The 20,416-nt window shown below is 40.0% G+C and overlaps 1 protein-coding gene across 3 annotated transcripts in view; it reads right to left on the bottom strand.

Moving 5' to 3' along the window:
* The window catches only part of LOC120540236 (filamin-B), a 194,040-nt gene that overhangs the window by 18,602 nt on the left and 155,022 nt on the right, over positions 1-20,416 (bottom strand). Inside the window, exons 30-39 of one of the 3 annotated variants that reach the window (XM_039770802.1) lie at positions 14,462-14,548; positions 13,475-13,577; positions 11,952-12,092; positions 10,351-10,479; positions 9,070-9,243; positions 8,404-8,562; positions 6,169-6,372; positions 3,972-4,124; positions 3,721-3,843; positions 77-301 (exon numbers count right to left, since the gene is read on the bottom strand). In XM_039770802.1, coding sequence (XP_039626736.1) covers positions 93-301; positions 3,721-3,843; positions 3,972-4,124; positions 6,169-6,372; positions 8,404-8,562; positions 9,070-9,243; positions 10,351-10,479; positions 11,952-12,092; positions 13,475-13,577; positions 14,462-14,548 — 1,482 coding nt within the window. In that variant the 3' untranslated portion in view covers positions 77-92. The remainder of the gene's footprint in view (positions 1-76; positions 302-3,720; positions 3,844-3,971; positions 4,125-6,168; positions 6,373-8,403; positions 8,563-9,069; positions 9,244-10,350; positions 10,480-11,951; positions 12,093-13,474; positions 13,578-14,461; positions 14,549-20,416) is intronic. The other 2 variants (XM_039770799.1, XM_039770801.1) reach the window with 2 other exon arrangements.

Genomic DNA, 20,416 nt, shown 5'->3' with positions numbered 1-20,416 from the left:
CAGAAATGAAAGTTTAAAAAGAAAATAAAACAAGAAAGGAAATTAATTAAAAAAAAAAAAAGCGCATTCTGCCAACCTCAGCGTCCACATTCCTAGTGCAAAAACACACCATCCAGCCCAATTGTCAGGCCAGTGCTGTCCTGGGTCCAGTTGCTGAAAACTGCAGCTCGAGCCTTGGGTTTGGAAGTTTCTTCAATAAACAAATAAGAGGCACAACCTTCAGACTGTCCCTTGCTAGGCTGGGTCAGACTGGTGAAGTGGCAGAGTCTCATTTGAGCAACAGTTAGTTGAAACCAGGTCACTATACAGAAGAGAAAAGAAACGAGAAGAGAGAAGACAGAGGAAGTGTTGGCAAAGACCAGAGCTTAACAGGAAGGTAGAGCAACAATAGTTAGAGGAAAACTACAAGCAGAAGAGCAGGATGCTACCCGAGAGATTGCAGAGGTTATAATAATCCTCAAAGGACACTGCTTCAAAAATTAGGAGCATGATACCAACATTTGGATGCTTAATACCACATTTCTAAGCCAGAGATCTACCAATCAGAAAAGTGTTTAAACGTTTTATTGTCACACCAAGAAAACTGACCCTGAATGTTTTATTAATCCATAAACACTGATATTTGATATTAGGGATACCTTTACTATTCATAATTGACATGTGGTAGCCCTACATTTAAACATCAAGGTCCACTGACCTTCACCTCTATTTGCCAATGGTTTTGAACCGATGGGTAGATATTAAAATTACAAAAAGGCTAGGAGATTCTTGCGTAAAGTCAGTGAGCTTACTTTTATCTGATGGGTTAAGGAGCCTGGCAAGTCCTGAAGTACACCCTTATGTTCTCACTGCACACAATTTATTTTTGTAGAGCCCAAAATCACACAAGAAGTGCGGCAATGGGCTTTAACAGGCCCTGCCTCTTGACAGCCCCCCAGTATTGACTCTCTAAGAAGACAAGGAAAAAACCCTTGTAGGGAAAAAAATGGAAGAAACCTCGGGAAAGGCAATCCAAACAGAGACCCCTTTCCAGGTAAGTTGGGCGTGCAGTGGGTGTCAAAAATAAGGGGGTCAATACAAGACAATACACAGGGCAGAACAGAACAAATCCTCAGTACAGTATAAAAATAAAAATTTTAGCAGTACAGAGTAGAATTTAACAGTATATGATATCACAATTAGGATCAATACACCACCATTGACTCTCCCACTGGAGATTTCCCAGAAGAAGTGCATGCTTAAATTAAGGTATTGTTTCTCTTTCCTGGCCTAGAAGTCAAACAGTATCTCACAAAAGTGATTACACCCCTCACATTTTTGTAAATATTTTATTATATCTTTTCACGGGACAACACTGAAGATATGTCACTTTGATACAATGTAAAGTTGTCCGTGTACAGCAGGTGTGGTGGCTCTGAGGCTAGGGGCTCTGCACTGGCAATCGGAAAGTTGCAGGTTCGAATCCCGTACACACCAAAAGGGACTCTGCTCTGTTGGGCCCTTGAGCAAGGCCCTTAACCTGCAATTGCTGAGCGCTTTGAGTAGTGAGAAAAGCGCTATATAAATGCAACAAATTATTATTATAAATTTGCTGTCCCCTCAAAATATCTCAACACACACAGCCATTAATATCTAAACCGTTGGCAACAAAAGTGAGTACACTCCTAAGTGACAAATGTCCACATTGTGCCCATTTAGCCATTTTCCCTCCCTGGTGTCATGTGACTCGTTAGTGTTACAAGGTCTCAGGTGTGTTAAATTTAGTGTTCTCGCTCTCACACTCTCTCATACTGGTCACTGGAAGTTTAACATGGCACCTCATGGCAAAGAACTCTCTGAAGATCTGAAAAAAAGAATTGCTGCTGTACATAAAGATGGCTGAGGCTATAAGAGGATGGCCAACACCCTGAGACTGAGCTGCAGCATGGAGGCCAAGACTGTACAGCGACAGGTTTAACAGGACAGGCTCCACTCAGAACAGGCCTGGCCATGGTGGACGTGCTCAGCGTCATATCCAGAGGTTGTCTTTTGATAACAGACGTATGAGTGCTGCCAGCATTGCTGCGGAGGTCAGCCTGTCAGTGCTCAGACCGTACGCCCGCCGCACACGCCATCAAATTGGCCTGCATGGCTGTCGTCCCAGAAGGAAGCCTCTTCTAAAGATGATCCACAAGAAAGCCCGCAAACAGTTTGCTGAAGACAAGCAGACTAAGGACATGGATTACTGGAACCAAGTGCTGTGGTCTGATGAGGCCAAGATAAATTTATTTGGTTCAGATGGTGTCAAGCGTGTGTGGCGGCAACCAGGTGAGGAGTACAAAGACAAGTGTGTCTTGCCTACAGTCAAGCATGGTGGTGGGAGTGTCATGGTTTGGGGCTGCATGAGTGCTGCCGGCACTGGGGAGCTACAGTTCATTGAGGGCACCATGAATGCCAACATGTACTGTGACATACTGAAGCAGAAACTGGGCTGCAGGGCAGTATGCCAACATGATAACGACCCCAAACACACGTCCAAGACGACCACTGAGGGTAAAGGTGCTGGACTGGCCAAGCATGTCTCCAGACCTAAACCTTATTGAGCATCTGTTGGCCTCCTCAAACAGAAGGTGAAGGAGCGCAAGGTCTCTAACATCTACCAGCTCCGTGATGTCGTCATGGAGGAGAGGAAGAGGATCCCAGTGGCAACCTGTGAAGCTCGTGTGAACTCCATGCCCAAGAGAGTTAAGGCAGTGCTGGAAAATAATGGTGGCCACACAAAATATTGACACTTTGGGCACAATTTGGACATTTTTCACTTAGGGGTGTACATGTACTCACTTTTGTTGCCAGCGGTTTAGACATTAATGGCTGTGTGTCGAGTTATTTTGAGGGGACAGCAGTTATACAAGCTGTACATGGACTACTGTACATTGTGTCAAAGTGTCATAACTTCAGTGTTGTCTCACGAAAAGATAGAATAAAATATTTACAAAAATGTGAGGGGTGTACACACTTTTGTGAGATACTGTACATAAAATGCTGCTAAACTTCACCAGGTGAAGTTTACTGAAAACTAAAGGTAGCTTTCTTTATAAACAGACTTCATACTGTACATCTATCTGCTTCTGAGATGAGTAGGTATCATCTACTGATGAAGTCTGCTATGTACTTGTGTTCTGTTCTGTGTATTGTATTGTATTGTATTGTATTGTATTGTATTGTATTGTATTGTATTTTTATTTTTGACACCCACTGGATGCCCAGCCTGCCTGGAAAGGGGTCTCTCTTTGAATTGCCTTTCCCAAGGTTTCTTCCATTTTTTTCCCCTACAAGGATTTTTCCTCGTCTTCTTAGAGAGTCAAGGCTGGGAGGCTGTCAAGAGGCAGGGCCTGTTAAAGCCCATTGTGGCACTTCTTGTGTGATTTTGGGTTATACAAAAATAAACTGTATTGTATTCTGAGGAGGGATCTTGACATATTTCGGTTGCTGATAAAGTACCTGCAAATCACAAAAGCTTTATGGGGAAAACGTGACCTGTCCATCACTACAATCACTGAGTCACTACTAACAATCTTATTACACCTTATTAGTATGTCATTCCAATGCAATCGACATGTGAAGTCGTTGACATCTTCGAACAAAGAACATAACTGACCTTAAAAAGCTACATTTAAAACTTGCACAAGTATGACCACTAGAGTCTCATCCTGTATTTTATCTCCACTCTGTACCACGTACCCGGAATCTTCAAGCTGAGGTCACAGACGCTACCAACAGTCGCTATGGATGCAGCACCTTGTCGGCGCGTGATGCTTTCTTGTATTCGACCTTCTCCTTTTACTTTCACTGTAAATGGACTACCTGCAGAAGATATGAAACATGAGTACCAGAAAATCAGATGCATAACAAACAAGGTGAATAACAACCAGGAAAAAGCTAAATTCCTCCTCTTTGTCAACTTTAATTGGTAAATAGAGCCAGCGTCTCACCTGGAACATGCTCATCTGCAAACTTGATGGACACATAATAGACTCCTGGTTCAGTCGGAGTGTACGAGACTCTGCAGGTCCCATCTTCAATGTCCTCAGTCTGGATATCCACCTTACTTGGACCTTCAATGGACAAAGCAAGGCCACCAAAGCCTAAAATGAAATCAGACACTTATCAGGGATCAGACCCGTTTAGAGAGTGAGCACAAATTTGCTGAATCCTGTTGTTCCCTGCGAAAATAATGTAAGGAGGCTCAGATCTCAGAATTATTCAAGACACATCTGTGAGATTATGTTACAAAGTAGATAAACATTTGCCTCAACAGCATCAGTGATTAGATAAATGCAAGCCTCTCAGTTAACTGTTTCATAAGGAATCTGTTGGCACAACTGACGAGATTAGACAATGCTTTACACTAAATATTGTCATCACATCATCTTCAGCAAACAAACAAGCATTTATTCCCAAGAGTTTTGAATCACACGTTCCAGCTTCTCACTTCGATCTATAATTTTATCATTTCTTTTTGTCAGATGGTAAATTACTGCATTACTGTAATTCTCGTGTCAATGGTTACTCTTCACAAAAGATTAACAGATTCGGACAAACTCAAAATGCAATTAATAAGAGTACACACTCAACCACAGAATGCCCCATCTGCTTTGATGATATTCAATTTAAGGACAGGGCAGCAGTCATCAGATTTTCTGACTTACAAAGCCATCATTCCTAACACTAAAGAGTTTTGTCTATGATGCTCACCTATATAAGCCCATGAGACCTTCATTCTCAGTTCTGCTTCAAAGAATTACTAATATAAGCTTTAATGAATGTGTTTCCTCTTATTATAATATGTAAATTGAATGTACAGAAAATGGACAGATGCTGTTTTCTTACCTTTTGTGGCTCAAACAAAGCCAAACTCTAAACAGGACATCCTTATATATAATTTGATACTATCTGTATGTATGGTGTTCGCATCAATACCTCGACTCAATACAAGTTAGAACCATGCGATGGGACTCTGCCTCTGTAGTTAGAACATCACGTGGCAAACGCGGACACAGTATTGCATGACTGGCTAAGAATGTTCGAATGCTTCAGTGATGCCGCTGGACGGCCGAGTATAGTAAGTTGGTGTTGGTTTGAGCAGATAACATTAAGTTCGGTTGGTTTTTGGAACGTTGGTTTGGTGGGGCGTACTTTCCAGGACTAACATCGTCGACTGACTTAAACCCTTCGACAGCTCCGGAACTGTAAGTAATTTAGAATGTATTGCCATTTGCTTGGTACGTCGAAATCTATCTTTGGGCAGTTCGGTTTTGGCATCCGTTCTTCTGACATCCATTGGCAAACTGAGTAATGATGGCTGGGTATTGACAACGGTCATTGTTTAAATTTTAGCTCATCTCAGATCTAAAACGACCACACCAACATAATCATTACTCCGACTCTGATTAGAGTCGTAAAATACGGTTTGTTTTGAAAATTTGTTTGCCGGAAAAATCAAATGAGGTGCACCGAAGAGCTGAGTTGACGTCTCGCAGCCCCGTTTAAACAGGAAGCTCTTTATTACATTGGCTGAAAAGGTCACAAATCAGTGCTATGATAACAAAATCATTTCAAGGACATTTCAAAAAACAAATAATTCTTTGCAGAGAAAGAATGGATTTCACAAACCTAGGAAATTTTTGCCCGATTCGATCGGCCTCCCAGTCGCTAGTGTTTAAAATAAGGGTAACCGTCACTCACTGTAACTAATCTGCCAACGTGTAAAGCAAACTGCATGTTGTTCAACATAAAGGCCTCCATAGGCTGTCACAACGGCCAGTTGCAGCTACTGATCGACTGTGTGACACTAAGCAAGTCATTTCTCAAATCTCAAGACATATAAAAACAATTATAAAGGATGTTATGACGGAGTTCACTATCTATATCAAATGAACTAGGACAAATGCCCAGTTCTAACCTTTGGTGTAATTCTGAATCCAATTTACCATTGCAGAAATATGAACACTAAATCATTTTGTTGCCAGCTTGGAATAGTGATCATTTTGGAAATATACAATACCATATTTATTATGCCTGTGTAGAGGATGCAGCAGTTTATTTCAGTTACAGGAATGCGTAAGATTAAAAACTACAACTTCAAAACACATAGAATTGCAATCTTTTACTAAAGGTGGGATAAGTTACCAGCTTCTGTGGTGTCAACAACAAAGTCAGACATCTCAAATGTTTGTCCCTGTACCAGGCCTTGTCCTTTAACCTTCACTTTGCTGGCATCTCCAATCTCAGACTGGACCACCATAATTGATATTGGGCTATTTGTAATGTGACAGTTATTCTTCTTAATGCTAACAAGGTGCTCCCCAACTTCTCTTGGAATAAAGGAAATGCCTGAAGACAAAAAAAAAAAACAGATCAGTTATATTGTGCTACATCAGATACAGAATTAGCAGCAATGAAATCAGTTGTAACAATAGAACAGAGGCTGCAACAGCCATCATCTGCGTTAGAGCTTTCATTCTGAAGCCAGCAGCTTCTATATGAGGCAATCATCACACGGCATGGTATGGATTGGTAAAGGCCTCTGCTCTTTAAGGAGCCTGTATCCTCTGGTACAAAGTATTAGATCAATTCAAGATTGTTAGATGCTTCCTGTTGCAAAGCACAGGGTGACTTTTTCCTTGGGGATGTCACATACGGTACGTTTTCAACTAACACTTTAAAATGATGTCATTTGTGATTTATTAATGCCTGACATGTTTATATTACCTGCCTTCACCTTAGTGATTTTTCATTTGATTAGCCAAGCATTCTTCAGTGCTTTGTTGTTACTCAAGTTTCATTGTTGCTTAAAACAACACCCTCCAAAACTGATAGATAGATAGATAGATAGATAGATAGATAGATAGATAGATAGATAGATAGATAGATAGATAGATAGATAGATATGAAAGACACTATATAATAGATAGGTATGAAAGTCACTATATAATATACAAATAATTAGAAAGGCACTATATAATAAATAGATATGAAAAGCACTGTATATAGATAGATATGAAAAGTATTGTATAATATAACTGCGGTGGGCTGGCGCCCCGCCCGGGGTTTGTTTCCTGCCTTGCGCCCTGTGCTGGCTGGGATTGGCTCTGGCAGACCCCCGTGACCCTGTAGTTAGCATATAGCGGGTTGGATAATGGATGGATGGATGGATGTATAATATATAAATGACATGAAAGGTGCTATTAGATAGATAGATAGATAGATAGATAGATAGATAGATAGATAGATAGATAGATAATATGAAATCACTATATAATAGATAGATAGATAGATAGATAGATAGATAGATAGATAGATAGATAATTTGTCCCAAGAAGTAAATTTACCAAAATTATTTAAATTATAAATACGTACCTATGTGAAGAAACCACTAACTAAAAAAACTTAAGAAAAACAGCCATTTCTCCTACTTTTTGCACATGAATCTAAAGTGAACCGAGCAGAACAGCAGTGACTTTGTGGCTTGCAGCTCCTGTTTCAGGGAGCTAACATGTTAATTTATGTCAATTTAGTTCATTTCTAACTGGCTTTACTTTTACAGACTCGTTCATTTTCCAGGTTAATTCTTTTTTACACTTTACAAAAAGACAACAGATCAAAACAGACAAAGGGTATGTGTCAATTAAATCTCAGCCAAATCTAACTATGAAGGAACATCAAACTTCACATTCTGAGAACAAAACAGAATTACTAAAATAAACCAGTCTTAGAAAGACATTAAATACACACACACACACTATCTTCACTAAACATTTATAAATCAATCTAAAGTGGTGACTCTTTCATAACCAAACAATAAATCAAATGCCTAACATCATCCCCACCAGTTTGTTGTTCGCCATGCTGCCAGGCTAACAAAGAGCACATGTAGTAGCCAGACACCCCGGGACACGCTGTTATCTTTATTTTATACAGTACACTTTAGAAAAAAACAAATATGTGAATCGAGGACATGTGGTCATTCAACCTTGAATTCCAGACACGTATAGGCAGAGGGACTAAATCATAAACAGCAGAAGAGAAGATTAAATTCCTGTTCTGTAACTTCTTCTACCTATCAGAGAATAGCAATTTGAAAATGAAACAAAAAGTGACATCAAAGTTGATTGCATGAGAATACACATTTCAGAACTAGCAAATCACTCAATAACATTTCAAAAAGAAAAAAGAACTAAATGTATTTAATCTTGTGACCGGTAAGGAAAGAAAGTGATTTTAAATATCACCACAACCATTGATTATGAGCAGCAGATTCCCAGAATTCTTTTGAGTTATAAATAATAAAAAATGTCACTTGATTATTTTCCTGTTTAAATCCAATGAGGCTGATGATGTCATAACGTAATGCACTGCTCTTACCAATGTGGTTGTTTGGCTGTCTCTTGAGGATGCATGGCTCATCTCTCCCTGAAGGAGATTTTATACTGGCAGTAAGTTGGCTAAGGTCCTTCTCACTGATGTCAAGAGAAAAGTCAGCTGTAGCACCCAACTTGACTTGGGATCTCCTTCTTGTGTCCTCTGCTCAGGGGGAAGAAGAAGAAAAACTAAGAATACCTACACAAAGTCTATTCTGCCTCTCCATTACCACATTTTAAAAAATCCTAGGAAACAGGCTGAGGAACTCCTGATGCTTCAAAGCTCAATCACCTTATTTCTTAAGCAAGACACTGCAAACCACAGGAAAGTGGCCATAACCGAGAGGAATAGCAGAACTCAAGGACAGATACAGCTGGACCTTCCACCTTTGGTCATGTGACCCAAGCACCATGGACTTTGGGCCCACAAAGGAGATATGACAAGTCACTTCCAAATAGGCAAAGAGGAGTAACTCGAGGGTGTATTTTATATACTCATCAAGCAGTAGCCTTGTGTAGTTCTTAAAAAATGTAGGCCTCTTTAGATAGAATGAATATGGTCCAGAGTGGCTAAAATAAACTTGGAACACATTGCTTTCTTCTTAAGACAATGGAATGGTGGTGGCCTCTCACGTCACAATAGACAGACATCGGGCACAAAGCTGATTACCTGTAATTTTGGCAGTAAAAGGGCTGCCCACGATGTGCTCATCATTGTACCGCACCAGAATGTTGTATTCTCCAGGTAAGGTAGGCAGGTATGTCACAGAGCAGGTGCCGTCCTTATTATCAGTGCAGCTGATTTCAGCTTCAGAGGGCCCTTCAATTGCCAGATCCAGACCTCCTATTCCACGAAAACAAAGAGGTAAGACTTCTCAGCTAATGTGGTAGTAGCTGCAGTGTTATCGTGTGCACAGTGTAAAGAGAAATTCTTCCTTGCATGTCAGGCCAAGTCAAGTCAAGTTGGGGAGCATGCACCGGTACAGTGTGTTGCTGCACCCACCACACAACGAAAACAGCTCGGGATCCCAGTTGGCAACCCCCCTAGGCAGACATGTGGTCCAGTCCCACTCTCTGGAAATAACCCACTATCTGCCACGGCCATGTGTTACATGGGCAACCTCCTTGGCCTGGTCTGCCACTCAGGACCCCAACAATAAGGATCCTACAAGCTGGATCACCCTCGGGTAATGGCGCCACATGGCTGTAGTGCCGTAACTGACGCTCCCTCACAATGCAGGTCATGTACCTCATTTGGGACCCCATGAGCAACACAAAGTCAAATCAGCGGGACCCAAGGAGTCCAGTCCTCGTCTCAGGTCAATGGAGAGCGTCCATGTCTCGCAACCATATAAGCAAGAAATGTCAGGCCAACATCCATGATAAACAAGAATGCATTAAAACATATAACTTTATTTTATTTAACAGAAAGTAATGCTCAAATAACCTGAATGCTTGTAATCTACTGTACAGTAAGTTTATATCGGCATTCAATTCTTGCTTGTGCCTTGCCTGTATTTAATTCACTTCGGGTATTCTCTTTCATGTTAAACAGAAAACTTTCAATGAGATTCAAAGGATTATACTTGCATTGTCTTGGGAGTTTAGAGGAAAGGAACCCAGAGGTTACGTCTTATCTTCTGTTTTTTAATCTGTTTTTAATAACGTCAACTGCTGCCTTTAAGTGCAGTCAATACAATTCTATTCAGTTAATTTTATTCAAGTCCCATTCACATCACATCTTATTCACACAAGCTCTAAAATTCTTCTCAATTCTCTTTTTATTAAGTTGGCACCCCAAGCTCCACTGCACCTCACTCTTTTAAGGGACAGGATTCAATAACAGAAATCCCCATGTCAGGTATATAGAAAGTCAAGATGGTACATTTCCCTTTGCGCATTATATAATGGTCATAACTTTGTCTGCCGATCATCTCCCCAACAAACATACCGTCTCCGGCTTCCTCAGTGTAGATGGTGAAAGTGGCTGGTTTGTTGGCAACACCATAAATCAATCCTGGACCAGAGGCTGTCACGTTAGGACTGTTCACATAATTCACAAAGAACTGCAGAGGGCTCTCTGTAAATAGAAAAAAAAAAAAGGCCAATTAACATTAGTGCTTATGATTAGTAACCGGGGCCTAAAGAATTTCACGACTTTTCAAAAAGCGCAGCTAAAGATACTTTTTGGGTGATGGCCACTGATAGTTTTTTGGTTCTGTTTTGTTTGTTAAGAGCATCTCTAACAACAACACATGTTAATAGGAAACAGGCCATGTTTATTTATGTAGGACAAGCCTTTCTGGCAATGTGAACATCAATGGTTCTAAAGTTCAGTCCTGATGGCTTTCATCTTAACCAGTTTACACTTTCCACCAAACCCCAGGCTCAATGAAGCAACACATTGTTTCTTATCTCCTGAATTCTATTTTTTCCATTTTTTATTGGATGGTGGCACGGTAGCGCAGTGGGTAGCGCTGTGGCCTTGCAGTTAGGAGACCTGGGTTCACATGTTCTCCCCGTGTCTGCATGGTTTCCTTCCACAGTCTAAAGACATGCAGGTTAGGTGCATTGGCGATTTTAAATTGTCCCTAGTGTGAGAATCTATCAGTCTTGTGCGGCCATGCTTTCATAAAACACTATAAATTGGTTTGTTTGATGTGACATGTACTTATTTTTGATTTGAACTTTGAATATAATTATTGAGGAGCAGTACTATGAAAAAGAAAATCAGAGGACACAGTTTATTTATTCGAGTTTGAACAAAAATTTTCTGTTTCAAGTAAGTACATACTTTATTTATTTATTTTTTTTTATCACAGGGGCTGTTGAAATTGTTTGTTAATTAAAGTTTTTATTTATTCAGATAATAATATGACTGAACCAAAAAAGAAATGCAGACAGTACAGCTTGGACTATTTGTACCGTATTTACTCGTGTACCACACGCCCTCGTGTAAGACGCGCAGCCTAATTTTTACACAGAAAATCATTTTGCCTCGTGTACGACGCGGGTTGTGACTGTATAGGAAGCGTTCAGAGAGAGAGAGAGAGAGCGTGTGCAAGCAAGCGAGAGAGACAGAGCGCGAGTATGCGAGCGAACCCAAGCATAAGAAGTAAACATTACAGAATTACATTTCCTTGTGTATGACGCGCACCTGATTTTCTAATGCTAATTTTCGGGGAAAAAAATATGCGCGTGGTACACGTGTAAATACGTACTTATACTTATTTTAAATTTACATATTTATTTCATAAATGTTTTAATGCTTTAATTTTCGTTAGTACAGGTTTCAATATTAAATGTTGCACAAGATAATGTCATATTCCATAGTCCTTTTATCTTTTTCATTCATTAATTACAAGTGATTAAAATGAGAATTTGGTAAAGGGGTGTGCAGCTGAAAAACGTTTGGGAACTCTTGATTTAGACAATATGTTCAATTTTTCTGCAGAAAAAGAAAAAAAGATGAGGACACAACAACTTAAAAGTAACACATGCATATGTTTTTCCTTTTGAAATTCCAAGAATGAGAAAAACAAAAAAACAGACCTGGAATGTGCCTGTCATTGTATTTTATTTCCATCTCATGAAGGCCTGCCTCAGTGGGTGAATATTGCACAGTTATTGTGCCATCATTGTTGTCAAGGATGTCCGGACACGCAGTCTTTCCTGAGGGCATCTGCACTTTACCTACAAAGAAAAATCTTTTTGTCACAATTATCACATAGGACATATGCATATGGTATGGCAGGCTAGGCTACGCAGGAATAGTTGTAAAGGGGGCTTGGCACACATGCCTTTGTACAAACAGAATATAATTCATGTGTGCATCTAAACTGATTTGGCACAGCAGTTAAAAGTACTATACCGTATTAAGATTGACTGATCTACTATGTCTGTCTTATGCTAAGTCTTGGCAATCAAAAGGAACATTTCAAAGTAAAACAATAAGCACACTCACATACAGTACATACACACACACATACACATTCATACACACTCCAATTTATTAATGAAAAACAGCCTAACATGTAATTATTTAGCATATGGAAAAATACATATGGAGACACACACAGGGAAAACACAGGACCTTGCGTTTATTGTGCAGTCTTCTTTGGTTCAGATGAATAAAAACACACAAGGTAGCTGGAATGAAGTATTGTAGCCAGCACCTTTGAAATCTGAATGGAAGATGGACTTCACTTTCTGCACACTTTATTGCAGGGGTCCTCAATCAGAGTCCTGGAGGGCCGCACTGGCTGCAGGTTTTTGCTCCAACCCAATTGCATAATAAAAAGCCCTTAATGCTCAAGTGACACTCTTGCTTCACTTTAGTTGTCTCGCTCATTAAGATTTTGAACCCTTATTGCTTATAATAGTCTTGATTGCTCCTAATTAGCAATAACATGCAAATGACAAAAGAGACCAGCATTAGTCCACTTATCTTGTTATTACCATTTACACCCGTGTGTATTTATCAGGCACTACTGGGTTTAATTAAATACTTGGAAGGGAAGTGAAGAGAGAAAAGTGAAGGACTGAGAAGTACTCCTCCGTTTTAGCCTTCAAATCATTTGGATGATATCCTTAGAAAGGGCAAGAAAATCTAGGATATGAGAATGACCTGACATTGCAGAGTTAAAGCAACTATCAAGCAATGAAATTAAATTATTGGCAAGAATTGCTTTCTAATTAAGCAACCGGGTTAGAACAAAAACCTGCAGCCACTGCGGCCCTCCAGGGCTGTGATTGAGGACCCCTGCTTTATTGTGTGGTAGATTTCATTTTAAAGGGATACATTTGCCATGTTTGCTGACTAGTCTACACCCTATTACCCATAATGACAAACTAAAACATTCTTTCAGAAAGGTTTGCAGACATATCTGACAGTTTGACAGGCAGTAGTCAAAACTGAACAAAATTGAACATAACGTGAAAGACACTTACTTTAGTCATTGCTGTTAAAAGATGAGATGGTAAAGTTGAAAGGTTCTAACTCAGGAATGGTATTTGAGAGACATAAAGAAGCAGATCTGGATCTCTAATTTATACAATTAGGAAATATTCCTTACCAGTGATTTCACCTTTTTTAAAAGGAAATGGAATGACCATTTCAAATGGCCTAAAACCAATGCCGTTCATATCACTTACAGGAACATATGATCCGTCTGTTACCTGTGGAGAGACCAAAGTATGGATAAGGCAACCCTGGTTCAGTTGAATATTTTAATCTAAGTGAGCACCATCACAAGGTGATACAAGAAAACAATACAAAGGAGCACAAAATAACCAGACAGAGCATAAGATAATAAAACGAATGTGGTCTCTAATCAGAATCCCATAATCATAATCCTTGTGGAAGAGAAGTGAAGAAGAGAGTGCAGGCAGGGTGTAAAAGAGTGACAGGAGTGATTTGTGACAGACGGGTATCAGCAAGAGTGAAAGGGAAGGTCTACAGGACGGTAGTGAGGCCAGCTATGTTATATGGGCTGGAGACGGCGGCACAGGAGACAGAGCTGGAGATGGCAGAGTTAAAGATGCTAAGATTTGCATTGAGTGTGACAAGGATGGATAGGGTTAGGAATGCGGACATTAGAGGGTCAGCACAGGTTGGACAGTTTGGAGACAAAGTCAGAGAGGCGAGATTATGTTGGTTTGGACATGCAGAGGAGAGATGAGGGGTATAATGAGAGAAGGGTGCTAAGGATAGAGCTGAAAGGTAATAGGAGAAGAGGAAGGCCTAAGAGAAGGTTTATGGATGTGGTAAAAGAGGACATGCAGGTGATGGGTCTGACATAACAAGATGACGAGAACAGAAAGATATGGAAGAAGATGATCCACTGTGGCGACCCCTAATAGGAACAGCCAATAGAAGAAGATACTGAGAAAGTATATAAGAAATTAAAAATTAAAATCTATACCAAAAAAGCATTCTGACAAGGTCAAAGTGAAATGTAAAGCTGTTGGTATGTTACAGGTACCGTGTACTTTGTTTGGGAAGAAAAACAAAAATGCCTTATATAGGCAAGGGCAGTTGGAATGCGGATACTGAAGCTTACCCAAGGCTGGAAACCAGGAGGGTACACTCCTTGGGCTGCTTGTTGTTGTACCGTCTGTTGCTGAACAACAGGAACTTCATCTGTGACCTGAAGTAAAAACAAAGAAGCGAATATAATCTGATCTTGGCAAAAATCACAGGTAAGGTTTGACTTCTCACATACTACAGATGAAAAATTCACAGAATTGACGGAATAAAATACAAGAGCTTTTAGGCAATTCAAAAACAGCAGTTGTTCGATACTTTGCAATTAGGAAAAGTGTTACACAATATATATCAACATAAACATGTACACAGCTCCAATATACAGAGTTCATTAATTACTAAATGACTTGTACATTTTATTGCTGTATCTGTCCCCCTCTCTCCTCACTCATTGGTCAAGAGTTCTGTCTTCAATTCAGACAGTCAATTACGGATTTAGGTTTCCTGTTAATGATGTTTGCTGATATTTCAGTCAGTTAACTATTTAACAATATTTTTGCAAAAAAACACACGACTAGAAAACTAATATGTGGATTACACAACAAGACTAACGAGATTATTTTTTTTTTCTTTTTCCATGGACGAAACTAATAATTTTAACATTGCTTGCTTTATACAGCAGTGGTCATTATTATGTCTTTAACGTCTTTCTTTTTCTCTACTCTATATGAATGCATGAGATTTAACTTTTTTATCAGCTAAAACTACAAAGTACAGAAGGAAAGAAACATTAACACAATTTTTGGGTTGAATATTCCGTTAAGAAATCCAACAAATACACTGGGCTGTTATGGAGGGCTTTGTATGTAAACAGAATCTTATAAAATTCCTCTGATATTTGACTGGCAGTGAATGAAGTTTGTAAAGAACCAACAAAATGCTGCATTCTGAATCAGCTATAGCCTGTTCAGCAGCTTGTTAGGAATATGAAACAAAATAATGTATTTTTAACTAATAAGTGCATAAATCAATTTTTCAGTAAAAGATAGGGTTAGGGTTAGGGTTAGGGTTAAGGAGGAACATTAATTGAGAAATGTTTCAAAGATGATATTAAGAAACATGAGGCACAGAATTAATATTAGGTTCAAATGAATGAGAACTGTCAAGGATAACACCTAAACGTTTCACCTGGGTACAATGTGATATGGGTGAACAATCAATAGATTCTAATGCTACCAGATTTTAATAAAACAGATTTTCAGCCTATAAGGAAATTTAGAGATTTGCTGCTGTTGAGTTTAAGAAGGTGGTACGTTAAAATCTACAAATCAAAGAAGGTTTAGCAGAAATATATTGTTGGGTATCATCTGCAAAACAATGAAAGCTGAAGCCTTTGAGATACGTAATGGATTCTCGAGTAAGAACAGCAAAAGACTTAATGTGATTAGCTACATCGAGTGAAAAGTGACCCCGTCAAGTTGTGTTCAATTCATGTACAACACGGCCCTAATGCTTTTCCACAGTGTAAACAGGCCAATAACATACAGAGTGCTTCTCTTCAGTTGTGATTTGTACTCAAAGCCTATAAAAGAATTAAATTCAAAACTACATTTGACTTGTGTTTAGCTGCTGTAAATATGTACCCCATTTATTTTGAGTAAAATACGTTAACCTCCTCTCCTTACCAGAAACGGTGCATAAAACTCTGCAAAATACACACCACTTTGTACAAGTTAAAGTAACCACAATCTTTGTTGTTGGCTTCCATGACCAATTACTCTACCTCTGACATTTGGGACACCCACTAAATTTATTTAGTGATTGATTGATTGATTAACTAGGGGTTTGCCCCCTGCTCGTTTCGTTTGCCAACTACCCCCCAGCCTGCGCTATGCTCTAGCCACTTCACGTCTGTCCTGCTTGCGTTGTGAAGAGGGAGGCTGAACGCACCCCAAGGAGACACGGTCACTCCTCCCAAACACCCTCTTAAACGGTGATACAATAGGAAACAAATACTTTTTTTTTAACCTCCTCTATGCTCGATCAGCCGCTGGCATGCATGATCTGCATCTCGCATGGCACTTCACACATTTAAAAGCCTGTACAGCAGCTGTCCTACTCTTTTGTCTTTTATTTCCTTCCCCAGGCGTGGTTAAATCTCTTGGCACAAAGTCTCGTCTCGCAGGACGCGAGTTCTTGATATTTTATAGTTTAAAATTTAAAATCGGAATAAGAATCTGAAAATCTAACAACATCACATTAAAGTTCGACAAATTCTGAAAAGAATGATACCAAACATGTATATGTAGGTTTTAAAATAAGCCTGATTTAAAGCGTGACATAAAAACGTTGCACTTTTATTGATTAATTAATTTATTTATTTATCATGCTGGTGATTTTAATGTTGAAGTCAGTTTAAAAAATATTGGTTACTTTTGAAAATGACTGAAAACAGTCTAAGCCGCTGTTTGCAATCGAGCATTTAGGTCTAGACTCTGACCATAGATAAAAAAAACATATGGGTATGAGAGAAAGAGAGGCAGGGAGAGCTTAAAATAGACATGTGCATGTACATTATAGCACAAAGGGTTAGTAAAAACAGATGGGGAGGCTACATTAGTAGCATCAATAAGCTGCTACATTTCAACAGAGTACTGTCAATGTCAATTCATTTATACAATAATCCCTCCTCGATCGCGGGGGTTGCGTTCCAGATGAAAATCTGCGAAGTAGAACCCATATGTTTGTATGGTTATTTTTATATACTTTAAGCCCTTATAAACTCTCCCGACACTGTTAACATTATTAGAGCCCTCTAGACATGAAGTAACACCCTTTAGTCAAAAGTTTAAACTGTGCTCCATGACAAGACAGAGATGGCAGTTCTTTCTCACAATTAAAAGAATGCAAATAGATCTTCTCTTCAAAGGAATGCGTGTCAGGAGCAGAGAATGTCAGAGAGCGAGAGAAAAGCAAACAGTCAAAAAAAATCAATACGTGCTTTTGGGCTTTTAAGTATGTCAAAGCACCGCGATAAGATAAAGCAGCATTTTTTAGAGGAGCGTCCGTATCCTCTAGGCAAACAGCCCCTCTGCTCACACCCCCTCCGTCAGGCAAAGTGAGAGAGACAGAGAAAAGCAAACAATCAAGCACCGCGAAGCATATCGTATATCATTGAGGAGTTTTATTTAATACGTAATACGTGCTCTGATTGGGTAGCTTCTAAGCCATCCGCCAATAGCGTCCCTTGTATGAAATCAACTGGGCAAACAAACTGAGGAAGCGTGTACCATAAATTAAAAGACCCATTGTCCGCAGAAATCCGCGAACCACCGAAAAATCTGTGATATATATTTAGATATGCTTACATTTAAAATCCGCAATGGAGTGAAGCCGCGAAAGTCGAAGCGCGATATAGCGAGGGATTACTGTACAGCACATTTAAAACAACATAGGAATGCTGTGGCCAAAGTGCTTTACAATAATAGAATTAAAGAAAACATACAAATAACATAAATGGAAATAAAATATATGAACTTAAATGAAAAATAATAAATAGAAGTAATGTTACATAATCACAATGAGGAAGCCATCAGTATTAGTGAAGGTCACGGAATGCAAGTGAATAGAAATGAGTCTTTAATCTCGTTCTGAATTGTCGACTCCTTTATGTGACGAGGTAAAGAGCTCCACAGGCGAGGCTGACAAAGTCCTGTCTGTCCCAATTAGTTTTACATTTAGTATGAGGGACAACAAGAGACAACTGACCAGAAGATCTAAGCACTCTAGATGGCTGATAAATAGGCAGGAGCGAGCCCATGTAAAGATTTAAAAACTAGCAACAAAATTTTAAAATCAATTCGAAAATTGACAGGCAGCCAGTGTAAAGAAGCTAATATTGGAGGAACAGAGTCAGACTTTCTTGTGAAATTCAAGTGAATTTACAAAACTAGGTTTTCAATGTTTATTTTCTTATTTTCTCTTTCCTTACTCATCTCATTCATGTCTCTTGTTAATTCAAACTTTTACATTTTGAGGTTTTCTTGTTCTTTTTTCCCCCTAAATGGCATACAGAGTTGTTTGTTAGGGACAGATATAAATAAATATAAAAGCGTACACACAAGTGTCATGCTATAGAAGGTCATCTGGCTCTATATCACAAGATATAGTAGAAATGGTGCCTTGACTGGCCAAAAAGAGAAAAATACTCTTTTATTTATTTCTTGCTTCTTGTTGGTGAATTATACTATTGAAAAGACTCATTAAACCACCTCATTAAACCTGATAAAATGATTACTGAATATGCATTCAAATACCTGGATTGGACAATCTTCAAAATGAAGCCGCCAGCAAAAATGAATTAAAAAGGCAAATATACTGCAAGTAACTGGTAAGGAAATACCGAGAAAACATCAAGAATTTAAGGATTCTGGCTTTGCCTAAGGCAAAACTACCACTTTTTTGATGTCAAATCTTTTTCTTTGCATTTTTGTTCAAGAAGGAGAATACTTCATTAAAGGATATCCTGTTCTAAGGTTTTTTACCACTAATTCAAATTATTAATTTTGAGGTCAGTGTGGTATAAGCAAGCAAATGATCACAGACCCTATTGGGGATAACACTGCTCTCGGTGCCAGGTAAGGTCCTCAATAGGATCTGTGATCACTAGCTCACCTACCAACGACCGGAACAGTCTGGTTTTACACCTAACAGGTCTACCATCGACCGCATCCTGGCACTGAGGGTTCTCATGGAGCGTAAAAAACGAATATCGGCAGAGTTTCTTTGTAGCCTTTGGCGATTTTCGCAAAGCGTTCGACTCAGTTGATTGACCTGCCCTGTGGGACATCCTGAGGGTTTGCGGGATCCCCTCAAGGTTGCTGGATATCATGGCCGGCCTGTACACTGGTACTGGGAGTGCTGTGCAGAGTGGAGGCAGGACCTCTGCGTTTTTCCCAGTTGAATCCCAGTCTGGAATTCGTCAGCGGTGTGTTTTTGCTCCTACTCTGTTCAATGCCTGTATGGAGTGGGTGTTGGGCAAGGTCATAGGGTCCAGCAGCTGTGGGGCATCTGTTGGTGAAGAAAGATTCACGGATCTTGACTTTGCTGATGATGCTGTGATCTTCGCGGAGTCATAGGAGGCTCTGGTCGAAGCGCTCGATAGACTGAGCGAAGAGTCGGAGTGTCTGGGCTTGTGAGGGTCCTGGATAAAAACCAACATCCAGGCCTTTAATGACCTCTTGGGCACGGCCATCAGCAGTGTGTCTGTTTGTGGAGAGAGCGTGGACCTCATCATTGAGAGATTTACTTACCATGGCAGTGACATTCATGACTCTGGTGACTTTTCCTATGAAGTCAGTTGACAGATTGGGAGAGCATGGGGGGGTAATGAGGTCGCAGATTGGGAGAGCATGGGGGGTCATGAGGTCACTGGAAAAGGGGTGTGTGGCGCTCCCGATATCTATGCAAAAGGATGAAGGTTCAAGTCTTTAGAGTCCTGGTGCTGCCTGTCTTGCTATATGGTTGCGAGATATGGACGCTATCCAGTATCCTGAAATGAAGACTGGACTCCTTTGGTACTGTGTCTCTCTGGAAAATCCTTGGGTCCCGCTGGTTTTGACTTTGTGTTGCTCATGGAGTCCCGAATGAGGCACATGACCTGCATTGTGAGGGAGTGTCAGTTACGGCACTACAGACATGGGGCATGATTACCCGAGGGTGATCCGGCTCGTAAGATCCTCATTGTTGGGGACCAGAGTTGCTGGACCAGGCCAAGGGGTCACCCACGTAAAACACCTGGCTGCGGCAGATGGACGGTCATTTCTGGAGGGTGGGACTGGACTGCGTGTCTGCCTGAGGGGGTTGCAAACCGGGATCCCGAGTCGTTTCGCTGTGTAGTGGGTGCTGTACCAGTGCATGCTCACCAACTTGACTTGACTTGTGGTGTACTTGCATAATGCACTTCACTTCCACTCCATGTTGGTTGAGTTGCCATCTCTGCCTCACTGTGTTACCCTAAACAAGTCATGTG

The sequence above is a fragment of the Polypterus senegalus genome, chromosome 12 (assembly GCF_016835505.1).
Source record: "Polypterus senegalus isolate Bchr_013 chromosome 12, ASM1683550v1, whole genome shotgun sequence".
NCBI classification, from domain to species: domain Eukaryota; kingdom Metazoa; phylum Chordata; class Cladistia; order Polypteriformes; family Polypteridae; genus Polypterus; species Polypterus senegalus.
Note: the sequence above shows the minus strand (reverse complement) of the source record. Positions and strands in the feature narration are given on the sequence as shown.